Below are 16,150 nucleotides of genomic sequence, written 5' to 3'. Positions count from 1 at the left end.
CAAAATGTTTAGACTGTAGGACATGCTGGCAGATGACCTTGAAGATGAAGTGTGGGGATTGTCATTCCCTATGAAACACAAAGGTCAAACATCCAGAACCAGTCAAAAGTTTGGACACAACTTCCTATTCGCTTGAGTGAGAAATTATGTTCAAACTTTTGACTGGCACTGTATTTTAAAAAACACCTTGTGTATGTATGGAAGACGAATTTTAAAAACTCTTAGCATTCTCATGAATATGGATGATGTGCTGTAGTCACCCTTTTGCCATCAAAGGACTTGCTCTGTACCTAAGAAGATGTTTGTATTTTTGAGTCTCAGCATGTGCACCAGTGTTGGGAGTTTAACAGGAAAGAGAGCGACTTATTTCCCATTCTGTTAGAAGATGGTGATGCCACAGTCTAAGCGAACACCCTGCTGGGCAAGAGAGTGTCCCCCCTGTACACACACACACACACACACACACACACACACACACACACACACACACACGCACGCACGCATGAATCCATACACGCACAAACACACATTGCTTATTAAACAGGTGAGTACTATTTATATGATGCAGCTCAGTATAAGTAAAATGAAAACTGTATTTTACTGATTGAAATAATTGAAATTCTACAAGAGCATACAAGAATGATTACAGATAATGTATCCATACATGTAAGCATAGTACAACACAAACTGGTCCCTGTAAACCCTGTGGAGCTTAATATGTGATGTTTACCAGCAGTTGGCAGATTAGCTGCTCGGGAGATATTTGGAGTGAAAACACTACCCCCTGCTGTTTGCTGAAGGCACCTCCCACTACTATAAGTTATACACAGCAGATTAATATACTAATACAAATACAGCATAACAAAACTTTTAGACATGTGACCATGGGTACAAGCTGATGCATTCAGCATAAGTGGTTGAACCTAAATGTGTGATTTGTCTTGTAGCTTCACCAGCTATGAGGGGCTCCACTCCTCTGGATGTGGCTGCTTCCTCTGTGATGGACAACAACGGCCTGGCTCTGGCACTGGAAGAACCTGATCTGGATAAGGTAAGGCATAGTCCTCTAACCCTGCTCTCTTTTGTTCTGAGTAAATTTAAACAGTATGTATATACTGTCAAGAAGGTAACACATCAAATTTTGATTAGTATTGAGCTCCAGTATATGTGAAGTTATTTATGCGTTCCATTTACAGGTGGTCACCTACCTGGCAGGTTGTGGTCTCCAGAGTTGTCCGATGCTTCTGGCTAAAGGCTATCCGGACATTGGCTGGAACCCCATTGAGGGAGAGCGTTACCTCTCTTTCTTGCGGTTTGCAGTCTTCGTCAATGGTATAACTACAGATAACATCCCTGTTTCTCTCTCTTTCTGTTTATTCTTCCACTACATGCTAGCAGCAGTCCAACCAAGTTTTAAACACCTTCATTCAGTTGCTCAAGGCAAAAGCTATCTGGAGTTTTGCCTGAAGCTTAGGGATAGTGAACTTGTGAAATGAACTAACAAGAAAGAATTAAAACAAGACAAATTCTGAGGAAGCATGTAGGGAATTAGAAATCTGATTAGATACAATAAAAACAATAATAATGTAATTATGATAATAGAGGACCAGTTGTCAATAAAATATGAACTCTGAATAAAAAACACAACCTTTTCCCTGCAAAGAAGCCTCTTACAAAAAGGAAGGAGGAAAAACCCAGGTACAGCAGTATTTAATAAAGACCTTTTCTGGAACCATATAAATGAGATACTAACTCCCTCAAAATGATATTGAAAAGGAAGAAACATTGCCAGACTACTCTAACAGTGTATCTGTGAAAAACCTGAAGGGCATGTACCTGAAATACCAAAATTGGAAATTAATCAAATAGAAGCAAATGTTTTAGAATACCACTGAGAATACAAAACTGCCTCTGTCTACAGAATATTGACGTCTATAATTCACCAGGGGCAGATGGAAATACATCATAGGATTTAAAAAGGAATTGGTTTGTGTGATTTGTTGAACCTCATAACAGTATTATATAATCAATTGTTAGAAGGATCATTTTTACCATGTGAATAGAAAGAGGCAGAAAATCAGTGCAATTTTCAAAGAAAGGAAACAGATAATTAGCAGACACTACAGGCTAGTTAGTCTGACATCAATAGTATTTAAGACTGGAAAATCTAATCAGGGATATATATTGTTGACCATCAGAAGTCAAACAGACTTTACAGAAATAGGCAGTATATATCTTCAGGCTCTCACAGTTCTTGACAAGTGGTCAGTAGCACTGGATAGAGGACAGTCACTTAATTGCATTGATTTCCAAAAAGCTTTTGATACAGTTTCTCATAAAAGACTACTGTCAAAATTAAAATTGTATTGCATGTATGACAGAGTTACAGACTGGGTGCAGGACTTTTTATACTATAGTAAAAAGAAGGTGGTGGTAGATTGTGCCACTTCAGGCTGGAAACCAGAAAAAACTGGTGGAGTTCCCCAGGGGTCTGTGCTGGGCCTTGTACTCTTTGTTACCAAGGACATTGACACAGTTCATCTGCAAGAAGATCTCCATAGTAGTTGCTGATATTAGGTCCAGAAAAATGTAAACACTACACACTGGTGGAAGAAGAGAATATAGGTGCAGACTTCTCAAAATTTAGGCAAGGAAATAGTCTCAGAAAAATTGAGAGGGTTCAGAGAAGAGCTACTTAACTAACTCCAGGTCTGAAAGAGATGTCATGAGTTAAGAAAATTACAATGACCAACTCTAGTATACAGGAGACACAGTTTAGATATGATTGAGGTCGATAAGCTTGTTCACATAATATATCATATCAGCAGACAGCAGAGCCTGTCATACACTTTTGGAATAATAGGTATGATGTTTAATATGATGTTAAGGGGAACTACTCAAAATGGTTCCCACCAAAGTGTTCCTCTAAAAGAAGAAAAACGTCTTCACACTTTTGGCTGTAAAAGCTGGGATCAAGCTTCTAGAGAATTTGGTGCAGGCTCTTTCTGTTAACTCCAAAAATAGATTGGATAAACTGTGGTCAACAAAAGATATTCTGTGTAATATTAAAGCTGAGTTCAGATTATTTGTGAAATGATTCTTATTTTAAACATGTTTATTGTAGTATTGTTTTATTTTATTGTTTCTTTGTTTTGAGTCTGGTCAGGAGGATTTATATCCTGTACCAAAAACTTAAAAAGATGTGTGTTTATATATTTTCCTGTTGGTTTGTATTTACCCCATTTCCATCACAATCATTTTTAAATTTGTGTTCCAGGTGAGAGCGTGGAGGAGAACTCAAGTGTTGTGGTAAAATTGCTCATCCGTCGTCCAGAGTGTTTCGGACCCGCCCTTAGGGGAGAGGGAGGGAACGGCCTGCTGGCTGCCATGAAGGAAGCCATCAAGATCTCTGAGACACCTGCTTTAGACCTGCCAGGCTCCGTCCAGGGAGTTAGCTCTGACGTGTAAGCCCTGAAGATCAAGCAAAGCTTATTAAAATCAATGCTCTGCTATACTATGCTCATTTCCAGCTCTATATTTTTATTCTGGGACTCAACTAGAGTAGCTTTGCATGACACCGTTAAAAAAAACCTCCTTATTTATCTTATACTGGCCCTTTATGCAGCCCCTCAGTTTGTTTCTTAACAGGCAGTTTCAGTTCCTGTCTCTTTAAGATGACCCATCACATCTTTGCTTTGATTTTTCTTTTCTGTTTCTTTTCACCTTTTTGCTGTTAGGTCTGCTGATGGTGACGATGAGGAGGAGGTTGTTCATATGGGCAATGCCATCATGTCTTTCTACTCTGCCCTCATTGACCTGTTGGGACGTTGTGCTCCTGAGATGCACGTATGTTTGCAAGAAATTGTGATTATTATAGTTTTTCTTGAACTTCCTCTGATTTTTCCTATTTCCTATTTCATTCTCCCTTCTTCAGCTCATCAACAAAGGGAAAGGTGAAGCTCTACGTATTCGTGCCATTTTACGCTCTCTAGTGCCTACTGAGGACCTCGTGGGAATTATTAGCATACCACTCAAAATGCCCATCACCAACAAAGGTAGTCAGGATGTTAGGTCTGATAACACACAGCATGTCATCTCACCTCCACACCTCCAATCAAGACACATCCTATTCATTTGTCTCTTCTACAAAAGGATTCTAACACACAAGAAAATACAATGGTTATGAAACTCTGCACATTTAGTCCAAAGCAGAAGGTTATTGATTTCATTCCACTGCTCATGCCTTTTTAATCAGCACAACGCTTTACTGCACACTCCCATAGTTCTGAGTAAGCCAGATCATTTCTATAGAGAGCTGTCTTGCTCTATTGATTGATCTGCATAAGCATGGCAAGACTCGCCTTTTAAATTTGCTGCTGTGAGCACTGCCACACAAGCTCTGACAGCAGGCCAGAAGTGAGAACAGTGAGCCGTGACTTTAGCACCAGAAAACATTCATCCACATGCTGCATGCTGCCTAATGAATACACATGAGTCTCCTAATCAGAAAAGACTTTTCATTATGTACTGTGAGCTGTTCTCAAGGTATTTCAATGTACAAGGGATTGCTCTGTTCTAAATACGCCACACCTTCCTTTCCTCATCTGGATCTCTCTCAGATGGTTCAGTGACAGAGCCGGACATGTCAGCCAGCTTTTGTCCAGACCACAAGGCTCCTATGGTGCTGTTTCTGGACAGGGTGTACGGTATTGAGGACCAGAGCTTTCTGCTTCACCTGCTCGAAGTGGGCTTCCTCTCTGACCTGAGGGCTGCAAACTCCTTGGATACGGTAGGTAGAGCTAGTAACAATGCAGAGAAGTAATGTACAGCCATCCTCCATAACATGAACTTCATCAGGGGGTTTCAGGATCAATAATACCGGACAACCTTTTATACTAACGAGGAGCTCCTCATTAGGCTTTTGTTCAAGTTTCTCTTGAGTTGATTAATGTAGTTGTTCTTTAGCCTGCTCTTATTTCAACAAAATGTATATGAGTTTTAAGTAGATTAACAAAATGTTGAACAAAATGCTGGCCCAATGAACTCTACATTTTTACACATGGTGCACTCTTTTAGTTAAACACAAGGGAAAAGGTATTATCCAGCACTTGGCCTACTGTTCAAAGAAGTCACTTATTCAGTGAGCTGAGACACCCTTGCGTGTGCGTGCTGTGTACAATGCAGTAGTTAGTTTCAGTTAATCTCCTGTGATTCCCTAGACAACAATGAGAGCCCTTGGTAAAGTCTGGAATATCTGTGATTTTTTCTTTTTCTTTCTGGTAGTCACTCAGTCTGCCGTCTGCCCCAATGTTAATGAAGAAGCAGCAAAGAATATTACTCAACCTGTGGCTATTGTGTCTGACATCCAGCAGAGCAGATCATACAGTGCTATTCACACTGACGGACACTCATGCTGATTTAATCTAGGCAGCATGTGTAACAATCTGATATCTCTTTGTGGTTGTTAGTCACCTACTCCTTTTAGCTTTGCTTGCTAACTTGTTTTGCAGTATGTATTTGCAGTAAGATACATTCTTATTTTCTTTTGCAAAAGGAAGAGGTGTTATTTCTTAGTCTTACTTTACATAAAGTCATATCTAAATGTTAACATGACTGTCATTAATTACCTGGGCCCCCTCTCTCTACAGGAGGGTCTGTGTACTACCGAGACAGCGCTGGCTATGAACCGCTACATTGGATCTGCCATGCTTCCCCTCCTCACCCGCTGCGCCCCTCTCTTCGCTGGCACAGAGCACTATGCCACCCTTATCGACTCCACTCTGCACACCATCTACCGCCTTTCCAAGGGCCGTTCACTCACCAAGGCTCAGAGAGACGCCATAGAGGAATGCCTGCTGTCTGTCTGCAAGTGAGGAGCATACAAAACTAGTAGAGTAAAAAGTTTCTGTTGGCTGTGTGCATTTTTTTGTTGAGTGGCGATAATACGTCAAAGACCCAAATAGCCAACCCTTTATCTCAGCTCACAGTAAAAGAAAAGATCAACAGTATGTTTTATCAGCCTTCTAACGAAATTCTATTATAGCTCAAAGTCTGGTTTCCCAAAATATCTTTCTAAGTCAGTGTGACGAAAGTGGTCAGAGTCTGAGGATGCTATGGTTAAAGATGGCCCAGGGCAGCAGCTCTTATCTCTCTCTCACCTTATTCTGCAGGCACCTTCGTCCCTCTATGCTGCAGCAGCTCCTGCGCCGCCTCGTCTTTGATGTGCCCTTGCTTACAGATTACTGCAAGATGCCTCTCAGGGTGGGTAATATTTTCTTCACTTTTCTCACTCTTCTTTAAAATCCGCTTACCATCCTCTATCTTGCCCTTATCTCATTTTCCCCTGTTGCCCTGCCTGCATGCCCCAGTTTCACTTGTTTCCTGTCTGCCTCATTATCAGTCATTTTGACGTTTTATGTTCTTTTGACTAAACCTGACTCAGTTTTGCAGTGTGGTCACTGCATCGCCATGCTTTATTACCTCAGGTTATTAGCTTGTTAGTTTCGTGAGAAGGTACCAGCAGCTTATTTAAATCGACCTTCAGTAAAGGTCTAACTTTAATATAATGTTACTGGTGTTTATCCCTCTCTCACTCTCTCACACACTCACTCAAATGTACACAGTTGCAACACACCCGTGGTGTTAATCATGTGGCGTGGAAGAAGCGGGCAGCTACTGGAGGGAAAACAAGGGGATGAAGTATTGGACTGTGTGATTACAGGCTTGTTGGCTCCACTGCTACACTTCATCCGTCTGGCCACAGGAGAGAAATACTGGCTATGTAATAGAATGTGACCAGCCAGTGAAATGGTGGACACACTTGTTCTTTACTTTCATGTACACATTTGGGTTTCATTTGTGCGTGTGTGTGAGTGTGGGAGAGCTTATTTCTTCCGAGGTGCTATTTACTACACATGCATGGGCTCGTGCCAGTGTGATGTTTTAGTGCTTGTTTATTGGCTGCATGCTTGTTGTCTGCAATTGAAAACACAGTTGTCCTGTGTACTGTCCACCAAAGTATTTACTCAACATGTCTTGAGCTTTGCTCTCTGTGTGTCCTCCAGCTGCTAACAAACCACTATGAACAGAACTGGAAGTACTACTGCCTCCCATCGGGCTGGGGAAGCTACGGTACTGCATCTGAGGATGAACTACTGCTCACCAAGAAGATCTTCTGGGGCGTGTTTGATTCTCTGTCCCAGAGGGTGAGGGATCACTCATCTATTTCACTTTTGATGGGAGAACATTAGCAGTTTTTTAGCAATTTGGCTGTGACTTGTTTTTTTACTTTATAGACATTTACATGTGTTTGGCAAAAGCTATGACTCTGAATCTTCTGTGTTTTAAAAAAAACATTTTGTGCAAGCTGATTTGGAGTGCAGTGGTATGAGAATGTAATACCACAAATGCTTCTTATACAAAAGCGATCAACAGTTAAATAAAGGTAATTCATCACGGACTTGATTAACACTTATGTATTCGGGGGTTTTATTGCCACAGATATCTTATGGTCTGTTCGTGATACAGATGGCTGGACTCAGCATATCTCTCTAATTGCACACTCATGAAACGAGGCTGTGCGAAGGGCCGGTCTGAAAACATCAATATCTGGACAGCGATCATTGATCCAAAGCTTCTAAGCATGCTTGTTCTTCAGCTTTTAGAATAATTCTTCATTAATGTCTTTTCCGCTGGCCACTGCACCGCCACTTTGGCTGGAGCAGATTTATAGCTCTATTTAAGTTTGAGGTTAAATGAACAACTAAACACATTACACTCACTAAAAGTACTATTTGCAGAAATGTATTGTCTGTACAAACAGTTTTAAATTATATATTTAACACTGTAACTTGCTTTCTCTCTCCATGCAGAAATATGACCCAGAGCTATTCAAGATGGCCATGCCTTGCCTCAGTGCCATAGCTGGAGCTTTGCCACCTGACTATGTGGATGCCTCCATTAGTACTACTGTGGAGAAGCCTGTTTCTATAGACGCTCAGGGCAACTTTGACCCCAAACCCATCAATACAGCTAAGTAAGCCATACTGAAGCCACATGTCTATAAGAAATACAGTACCAGTCTGACTTTCTATATCACACCTTTCTTTTTAAGTGCTGTGATAAAGTACAGTAACATGCATTCATTGTCACATTTGTTTTCCAGCATTGCCCTTCCAGAGAAGCTTGAGCACTTTGCCAACAAATATGCAGAGCATTCCCATGAGAAATGGTCGGCAGAGAAGGTAAGGCCAAAGATGAGAGTCTCCACCTGAGAAAATGGTCATTAAACGGTGCAATATTAGATGTGGAATGAGTGTTGTAAGAAAAGACACTTAAAATGTCTCTTCTTAAAGAAATACTGCACACAATAATGAGCTGAACAGCATTTCAACCATGCAAAAAAAGAGGAAGATCAGATCAATTTCTTGATATTGTTCTTTTTCTAATATCACAACATTGCTCCCCTTGGTGGCGATGCCTCCTTTTTGTTATTACTCTGGGCATGCTGACAATAATTGTGCTACTCTCTGTGAAGAGGGCCAGTATTCTTTTTTGTGCCAAATGCTTAGCCTGCAATGTTGCATCTGTCAAAAATTTAACAACAGCTGAGAGCAGCAGGAACTAAATGTACCATGTCTCCTTAATGTAAATGTAAAAAACTTTGTCTATTACATAGTGATAGAAAGTTGTCTTAGGGGCTCATAAACAACAATTAAAATATACACCCATGAAAGATATGAAATAAATGTAAAATTACATGAGTAATAGCACATGGTCAAAACTGCTTTAAAAAGTAGTGAGAGTCTATGTGGACCTGTTTAAATTGGATATTGCAGTGGGTATGAAAGAGGTTCTCTTTTTGGCCAGAGGTGCTCTGAAGTGGCTGTCTGATGGGAGTAGCTGAAAGGAGCTGTGAGGGGAGAGAGAAAGGGTCCTTAATGATGGACTCTGCCTTCTTTTTACTGTGTGACTCTAAAGGTGTGAGAGATAGGTTTGAGTGGTGTTGGTGATTTTGGTTGCATGCTTGATGATTTTTGTGAATTTTTCTTGTTTTTCTGGGTGAGGAAGTTGTACCAGGATGCAATGTTGAATGTGAGGACTGTTGTTAAAATGTCCTGTCTGACATTAAGATGTTCCAGTTTCCTCTGGAGAAACATGCAATGTTGGGTCTTTTTGTAGACACCGTCTGCCTGTTGTTTGGAGGACAGGTGATGCTTGATCTCAGTGCCCAAGCACTTTAAGATCTTGACCTGTTCCACCATCTGCCCCTCAAGGCTGTGTGGTTCAGAGAGAGTGTGACAGGTGCCAGGTGCTGGGAACCCACAGAAACACAGCTTTGTGGCCACACTAATATTCAGTTCCAATGAGCTCTCCTGGTACCAGAGAACCATGGTGTCCTCATATTGCCTGTAAGTGGACAGTTAGCGTTTAACCATCATGCAAGACCATATCATTAACAGACCATATCATCACTATATTAAAAAATAGTTTACAACAATGATTCTTAGTTTAACCATTAACTCTGACATGTTTGGTTTGTCCTTTAAAAAAAAGTCCTTAATCCATAGTGTTCATGTTGATTCAGTTCTTGGATGTGGTGTAGAAGTGTGTTTGTGTTTACTGTATTAAAAACAGATGAAAAGTCCATGAATAAAATTCTGACCTATGTCTTACAATGAAGATGCCTCGCCACTGTATCCTAAAGAGTTAGGCTGGCACTCTCAACTCCCTGTTTTGCCTTGTAGGCAAACTGGAGTAGGTCCAGACTCTCGCCCAACATGGTGGTAAGCTCCCATGAGGCTTTTTTGGAAACAGAGATGATGGTTGTCTCTTTCCATGCCCTGGGGACAAAGCTGATGTTCAGGAACAGCTGGAAGAGCTGTGCCCCTACACTGCCTTTAAGTATACAGTACATGGCCCGTGAGCCCATCCGGTCCGGGAGCTTTCCTTAGATATATATTGGAGAGGACAGAAATGACCTTCTGCTCTTCCACACTAATTGGTGCAGAGGCATAGGTGGTGTTGGTTGGGGTCTAGTCCTCCACAGGGTCAGCCCTTTGGAACCTGGCTTAAAATGTGTTCAGCTGCTCTGCGACGGGGTCTGGGAGCTGTATCTGGGCCAGTTTCTGATATATGCCCTTCAGAGACCTGGCCTTGCCTCCATCGCAGTTCCTCTGGTGAACCTTTTCTACATCATTTTTGTAGCAGAGCTTGGCCAGCTTTGTTTTGTGCTTTAGCTCCCTTTTCAGTTCATTGTTTGTCTCTCTGTATGAATGCCTTTCTGGAGTTGAGACTGTTTCAGCTCTCTGATGACTCAGGGCTTGTTATTAGGATAATACTTAATCTCTTACCCAGTTTTTCAAATAATAAATCATGTCCTCAATGGGCTCTGAAGGTAATAAAGCTCGCTTTCACTCTTACATCCACTATACTTGTTCCTCAGGTGCTGCTGGGGTGGAAATATGGAGACTGTGTGGATGAAAAGGCCAAGATTCACCCTCAGCTCAGGACCTACAAAGCTCTGACAGAGAAGGTAAAGAATATCAGTTTTGTGAAGAGGATGAAAATGCATTGAAAAGATAAAGATGCCTCTGGGTTTTTTTTTTTTTTTTTCACTCTTTCTTCTTTGGTGCTTCAGGAGAAGGAGATTTACAGATGGCCAATTAGGGAGTCCCTAAAGAGTATGCTGGCAATGGGATGGTGCATCGACAGGACCAAGGATGGAGAGAGCATGTCTCAACAGAGGGAAAATGAGAAAATGCGAAAGATCTCTCAGGTCTCTCAGGTACGGTGAAATCAAGAGGACAGAGGCAAATTCTAACATTTAGACATACTTGTTCCTCAAAAATGTTTAGACACTGTAAATGGGCCTGAAAATGAAGTCTTTAAAAATGAAGGCCTTTAAAAACATTTGTATATGTCGATTTTTATGTCTCTTTCACCAACCCCTAAAACAAGCACATTTGCATTAAAAGGAGCAGTATGCTATTTGTAATCTTGCCTAATGGGCTGAACAACTAAAGAATCAGTCTAACACATGTTAGTAAAGCAGAAATTGTGTTATTCACACTGTGCCTCACTGTATATCTGTATCCCGTTGAACACTTCCAGGCAAATGGATTTAATCCAAGCCCGATTGACACAAGCAACGTTGTTCTGTCCAGAGAATTACAGGTGGGTGACCGCACATTGGTTTTGTTGTATTTTTTTTCTTTTTTTTTCACATCTAAAGATACCTCAGCCTGAATACGAGATGAAAAGCAGTGCTTCTTGAATATTGATGAGCGATGTGGGCGGGAATGTGCTCCTCACTGAGATGTACCGTTTGTCTCTTTTGTCTTTGGTCTAAGGGGATGGTGGAGGTGCTGGCTGAGAATTACCATAACATCTGGGCCAAGAAGAAAAAGAGTGACCTTGGAAGCAGAGGTGATTCACTAATGAAGTCAATCATACTTCCACTTTATATACTGATACACACAAAAACAGGGAGAAAGACAGTATGTACTTGTGTGTTTGTGTGTGTGGGTGGATGGATGGATGGATGCAAAGTGCGGCCGTTGGAGTGTTTTTATATGCCTGTGAGAGCATATGGATGTGTCTGACTCGCTGGTCTTGACTAAATAGGTTCAGCTGAGAGGTGCATCCACTCCATGTCACTTCACACAGACGCTCAGCAGATACCCATGGCTCATTAACACTCATTGAGTACTGGATTGTCTGTGGTCTCAGGTGGAGGAACACACCCTCTGCTGGTGCCCTACGACACGCTGACAGCCAAGGAGAAGGCCCGTGATCGAGAGAAGGCGCAGGACCTTTTCCGCTTTCTGCAAATCAATGGATACAGCATCACAAGGTCAACAAATACTTCACTGGATGTGTCCTTGAATACATTATCATGTTGATGTCTTCCAGAAACTTTACACTACTTGATAACTGTAACGTTTGATATGTGAAGTTACAGTACCATCAATGCTATGAAAAGGGAAATTATTTATAGCTAAATTGTCATTATGTTACAGAGGTCTGAAGGACTTAGAGCAGGATTCATCTTCCATGGAGAAAAGGTTTGCCTATAAGTTCCTCAAGAAGCTGCTGAAGTATGTTGACTCAGCCCAGGAGTTCATCGCCCACTTGGGTATGATAATACAACATAGGACATGGCTATAAGAGACATGTTAAAGTCTTGTTACTTCTTAATGTTAAATAACATTTTCATGTTCTTAATCCAGAGTCCATGGCTGCCAGTGGAAAAACAGATAGGTCACCTCATGAACAGGAAATCAAGTTTTTTGCCAAAGTAAGGATGTGATGCATTTAAGAATTAAACTCTTTCAAATGTAATTTCCATCAAGCTGATTCTATTTTGTGGTCATCAATGTCCTCCTTCAGGTTCTTCTCCCCCTCATCGACCAGTACTTCAAGAACCACTCTCTCTACTTTCTCTCCTCACCCAATAAGAACCTGAGCAGCAGCGGTTATGCCTCCAACAAGGAGAAGGAGATGGTCACCAGGTATGTAGTCACAATATTCACTTTCATTTATTCACAACAACATAGCATGCCAGTAACAATTCACCATTCCTTACTTCAAATCTTACACTCTTATAGTCTGTATTCCTAATCTTCCCTCTAAGAGTTGACTCATTGTAATTTTCTGATTTCCTTCCCTTTTCTAACCTTCACACCTGCAGCCTGTTTTGTAAACTGGCAGCTCTTGTCAGACATAGGATTTCACTCTTTGGTAAGCTGATTCATACTGACTGGTCAGCCATGTATGTGTGTATGTGTTGTCTGTGTGATTGCCACTTCATCACTTTGTACTTTTTTCTCTTGGGGAACTTTTTGACTCATGAACTTTAGTGTTTTTTCTTAGGCAGTATATTAACAGTGGCATTAAAAGCAATCTTTAAAATATATAGTTTGCTAGCTTTTTAGCTTTTTAGCTACCTTTTTTTTTTTTTTTTACTTTATTAAAGCTTTGTTTGACCTATACACCTGCAGAGGCAACCCTTAAACAAAAGCCACTGAAATAATTATTTAGATTTTAGAAGTTCATATTGAAATAGGTCAACTAAATTTGAATGTACCTAAAAAAAAAAATAATTCCTATGACTTGTCTGAAGCTCACAAAGAATAAATGCTAACGTTTGATTGACTATACTTTGAACATACATATTTTTATTTTGTCAGATCTGAATAGTGCTCTATATAATTGTGTTACATATGCCATTATTCTTTATAGAATGCAACTGTTGTTAACTGTCTTAATTATTGTGCCAGTAATTACAGTAGTTTGCTTTTCTTAAACTAAGACTAAACAGATTTCAATCCAACCAAACCTCAACATAATACTGTAATTTGATTGGTAGCTCTTGTTGGTACATAACTATGAAATAAGACCCCCAAACATGGTTGGCAGTGTGTGTTTACATCTTAATGATTGCTTATGTGCTCATGGTGTCTTTTAGGGAGTGACTCCACCACCATGGTGAGCTGTCTTCACATCCTGGCGCACACCCTGGACACCAGGTGGGTATTCATTTGGCAGCACATAAAACTCACGACAAACTTGGCACCGCTGCCTTTTCTTCTTGAAATGGAAAGTTTAGTAAAAATGTTAACAAAGCCCTCTGTTCCATAATGACTGAACAGCCCTTTTTGTTTTTCCAGTGTCAAGCTATAATTTCAAGAGAAGTATATTTGTCATCAACATGTTCTTTTAAACAGTTATTACTCCACCGTCTCATGGGAGGTGCTGACATTAACAAAGAGCATCCTCTGGCATTTAAATAAGCAAAACAAATTTCATGCAGCACACGTTGCCCGAGGCATATAATGTTCTTTAGAGACAATGTACTGTTTGTAAATGCAGCTCACACATAATGAGGCTAAATCAGCAATGTATTATTGTGTCTTATTTTGTGCTAAAGAGCTACAGCTGATGCCCACAGACTCTGTCTTTCATTTCTCCTTCCTACTGGGACACATGAAGGCTTAACAATGGGTAATTCATTTAGCAATGTTATGAACTGTGAAAAGCTGAAAATTGACAGACTAATCATATTAATGCATTGTGCTATTTCAGAGTGTCATACAGTATTTCTAAGCTCCAACATTCACCTTGGATTTAAATATCCGCCTAATTCATTAAATAAATCATTCATCTGTCAGCGTAAGGGCAGTCAGGTTGATATGCACGTCTCATATTTCATGACTAAAACCTTCACCGACTGAGAATGAAGTAATTGCATACGTGAGTGTGTCCTACTGTGAGTAAACAGCGCTGTCCTTTGCATACCAAGGGATATCCAGTGGTTCATTATAGCCCTGCCCTTGCATATCTCATTTGGTTTCAGTCGTTTATCACATTCACTTTTCCCTCCAACAGGACAGTGATGAAGTCGGGCTCAGAGCTGGTGAGGGTGGGCCTGAGGACATTCTTTGAGAACGCTGCAGAGGACCTGGAGAAGACTTTTGAGAACCTGAAGCTGGGGAAGTTCACTCACTCTCGCTCACAGATGAAAGGGGTGTCGCAAAATATCAACTACACCACTGTCGCTTTGCTCCCCATCCTAACCGCTCTGTTTGAGCACATCACTCAGCACCATTTTGGAGTCGACCTGCTTTGTGAGTCCTGACAGTAAAAGAATGATCAAACGTGTTGTTGGAGAGGCTGTTAAAAAACTGGAGTCAAGTGTCAACGTGAAGTTTATTAAAACACAGTGACGATATATTTCTGACACCATGTATCCCAATATGTGGGACACTGTGTCATTATGTAATAATATACATTACATGTTTCCCCAGTAAATATAAATTGTTGTTTTAGCCAGTTAGCCCATATACAGCACTTATTTGCTAAGTTAATTACCTTTTTAATACTGGTAACTAGGCATATTTTATCATGGTTGTTGCAGGACAGTAGACAGCTTAGGTTGTTTGTCAAATTTTCTATTTATTTATTTTTTTCTAGTGGATGATGTCCAAGTGTCCTGCTATCGAATCCTGACCAGTCTGTATGCGCTGGGCACTGGGAAAAACATCTATGTAGAAAGGTATCCCAGTTTCAATATTGTGTTTCAACACTTCACTGGCTAAATTCACTTGTATTCACTGCAGGCTTCGCTCACCCTCCCTTTGCCCCTCAGACAGCTGCCAGCTCTCGGTCAGTGTTTGGCCACCCTGGCTGGGGCAGTGCCTGTTGCTTTCCTGGAGCCACTGCTCAACACTTACAACCCCTGCTCTGTCTACAATACCAAGAATGCACGTGAACGAGCCAGTAAGTCATGTAATTGTTGGATCAGGTGCCAAAATCAATCAGCTGTTATTATAAATATACAGTATAATAATTGACAGTTGAAGTGATAGTTGTAATCACATATTACTGTAAACCTCTGTGTTGTTTTTAGTCCTCGGCATTTCAGACTCAGTTGAACAGATGTGTCCTGGGATGCCGCGTTTGGACGGTCTGATGAAAGACATCAATGACATGGCTGAGTCTGGAGCACGGTACACAGAGATGCCTCATGTGATCGAGGTAGTACTGCCCATGCTTTGTAACTATCTATCCTATTGGTGGGAGAGGGGACCTGAGAACCAGCCAACTAGCGGGGGCAGCATCTGCTGCACCACCGTCACCTCGGAGCACCTCAGTCTCATTCTTGGCAACATCCTCAAGATCCTCAATAACAACCTGGGCATTGATGAGGCCTCCTGGATGAAGAGGATTGCAGGTACAGTAGGCTTGGATTATTGCAGTTTACTATATCCTACAGTAGTAGTTTTTACATTTATACAACACCACACTAATTTTTTATGACATCTTTATTACATCAAAAAACATTGGAAAGATCTCCTGCATTATCCATGGGACCTGCACCATTACCACTGCACCATTACTATTCAATGCAACTGTAAAATACCATCAGGAGCACAAGGAGCTGCATCTTTTAGTTTAGAATAGGACATTTTGTAAATATAAAAGCTTTCATGGTTGAATTACTAGTATGGTGTACTGTTGCTTATAATTAGATAAACCATTAGAATTCATTTATATAAAATGTTACTGAAATGCTAAAATATATCAGCACATTTAAAATTAAATTGAACGACAAGACATTCTGCCTTTTTTCCCACTGTTTGTGTTTACA

At 40.7% G+C, this 16,150-nt stretch overlaps 1 protein-coding gene across 1 annotated transcript in view; it reads left to right on the top strand.

Annotated features, from left to right (window-relative positions):
- The window catches only part of LOC128374953 (ryanodine receptor 3-like), a 98,764-nt gene that overhangs the window by 62,917 nt on the left and 19,697 nt on the right, over positions 1–16,150 (top strand). The window contains exons 45-69 of the mRNA XM_053335173.1: positions 948–1,051; positions 1,197–1,332; positions 3,278–3,464; positions 3,738–3,846; positions 3,935–4,055; positions 4,620–4,789; positions 5,649–5,869; positions 6,171–6,261; positions 7,065–7,205; positions 7,872–8,035; positions 8,165–8,243; positions 10,445–10,534; positions 10,640–10,786; positions 11,113–11,175; positions 11,352–11,427; positions 11,731–11,854; positions 12,021–12,136; positions 12,231–12,298; positions 12,391–12,512; positions 12,692–12,741; positions 13,469–13,529; positions 14,389–14,627; positions 14,974–15,055; positions 15,149–15,279; positions 15,410–15,733. Coding sequence (XP_053191148.1) covers positions 948–1,051; positions 1,197–1,332; positions 3,278–3,464; positions 3,738–3,846; positions 3,935–4,055; positions 4,620–4,789; positions 5,649–5,869; positions 6,171–6,261; positions 7,065–7,205; positions 7,872–8,035; positions 8,165–8,243; positions 10,445–10,534; positions 10,640–10,786; positions 11,113–11,175; positions 11,352–11,427; positions 11,731–11,854; positions 12,021–12,136; positions 12,231–12,298; positions 12,391–12,512; positions 12,692–12,741; positions 13,469–13,529; positions 14,389–14,627; positions 14,974–15,055; positions 15,149–15,279; positions 15,410–15,733 — 3,216 coding nt within the window. The remainder of the gene's footprint in view (positions 1–947; positions 1,052–1,196; positions 1,333–3,277; positions 3,465–3,737; positions 3,847–3,934; positions 4,056–4,619; positions 4,790–5,648; positions 5,870–6,170; positions 6,262–7,064; positions 7,206–7,871; positions 8,036–8,164; positions 8,244–10,444; positions 10,535–10,639; positions 10,787–11,112; positions 11,176–11,351; positions 11,428–11,730; positions 11,855–12,020; positions 12,137–12,230; positions 12,299–12,390; positions 12,513–12,691; positions 12,742–13,468; positions 13,530–14,388; positions 14,628–14,973; positions 15,056–15,148; positions 15,280–15,409; positions 15,734–16,150) is intronic.

The sequence above is a fragment of the Scomber japonicus genome, chromosome 16 (genome assembly GCF_027409825.1).
Source record: "Scomber japonicus isolate fScoJap1 chromosome 16, fScoJap1.pri, whole genome shotgun sequence".
NCBI classification, from domain to species: domain Eukaryota; kingdom Metazoa; phylum Chordata; class Actinopteri; order Scombriformes; family Scombridae; genus Scomber; species Scomber japonicus.
Note: the sequence above shows the minus strand (reverse complement) of the source record. Positions and strands in the feature narration are given on the sequence as shown.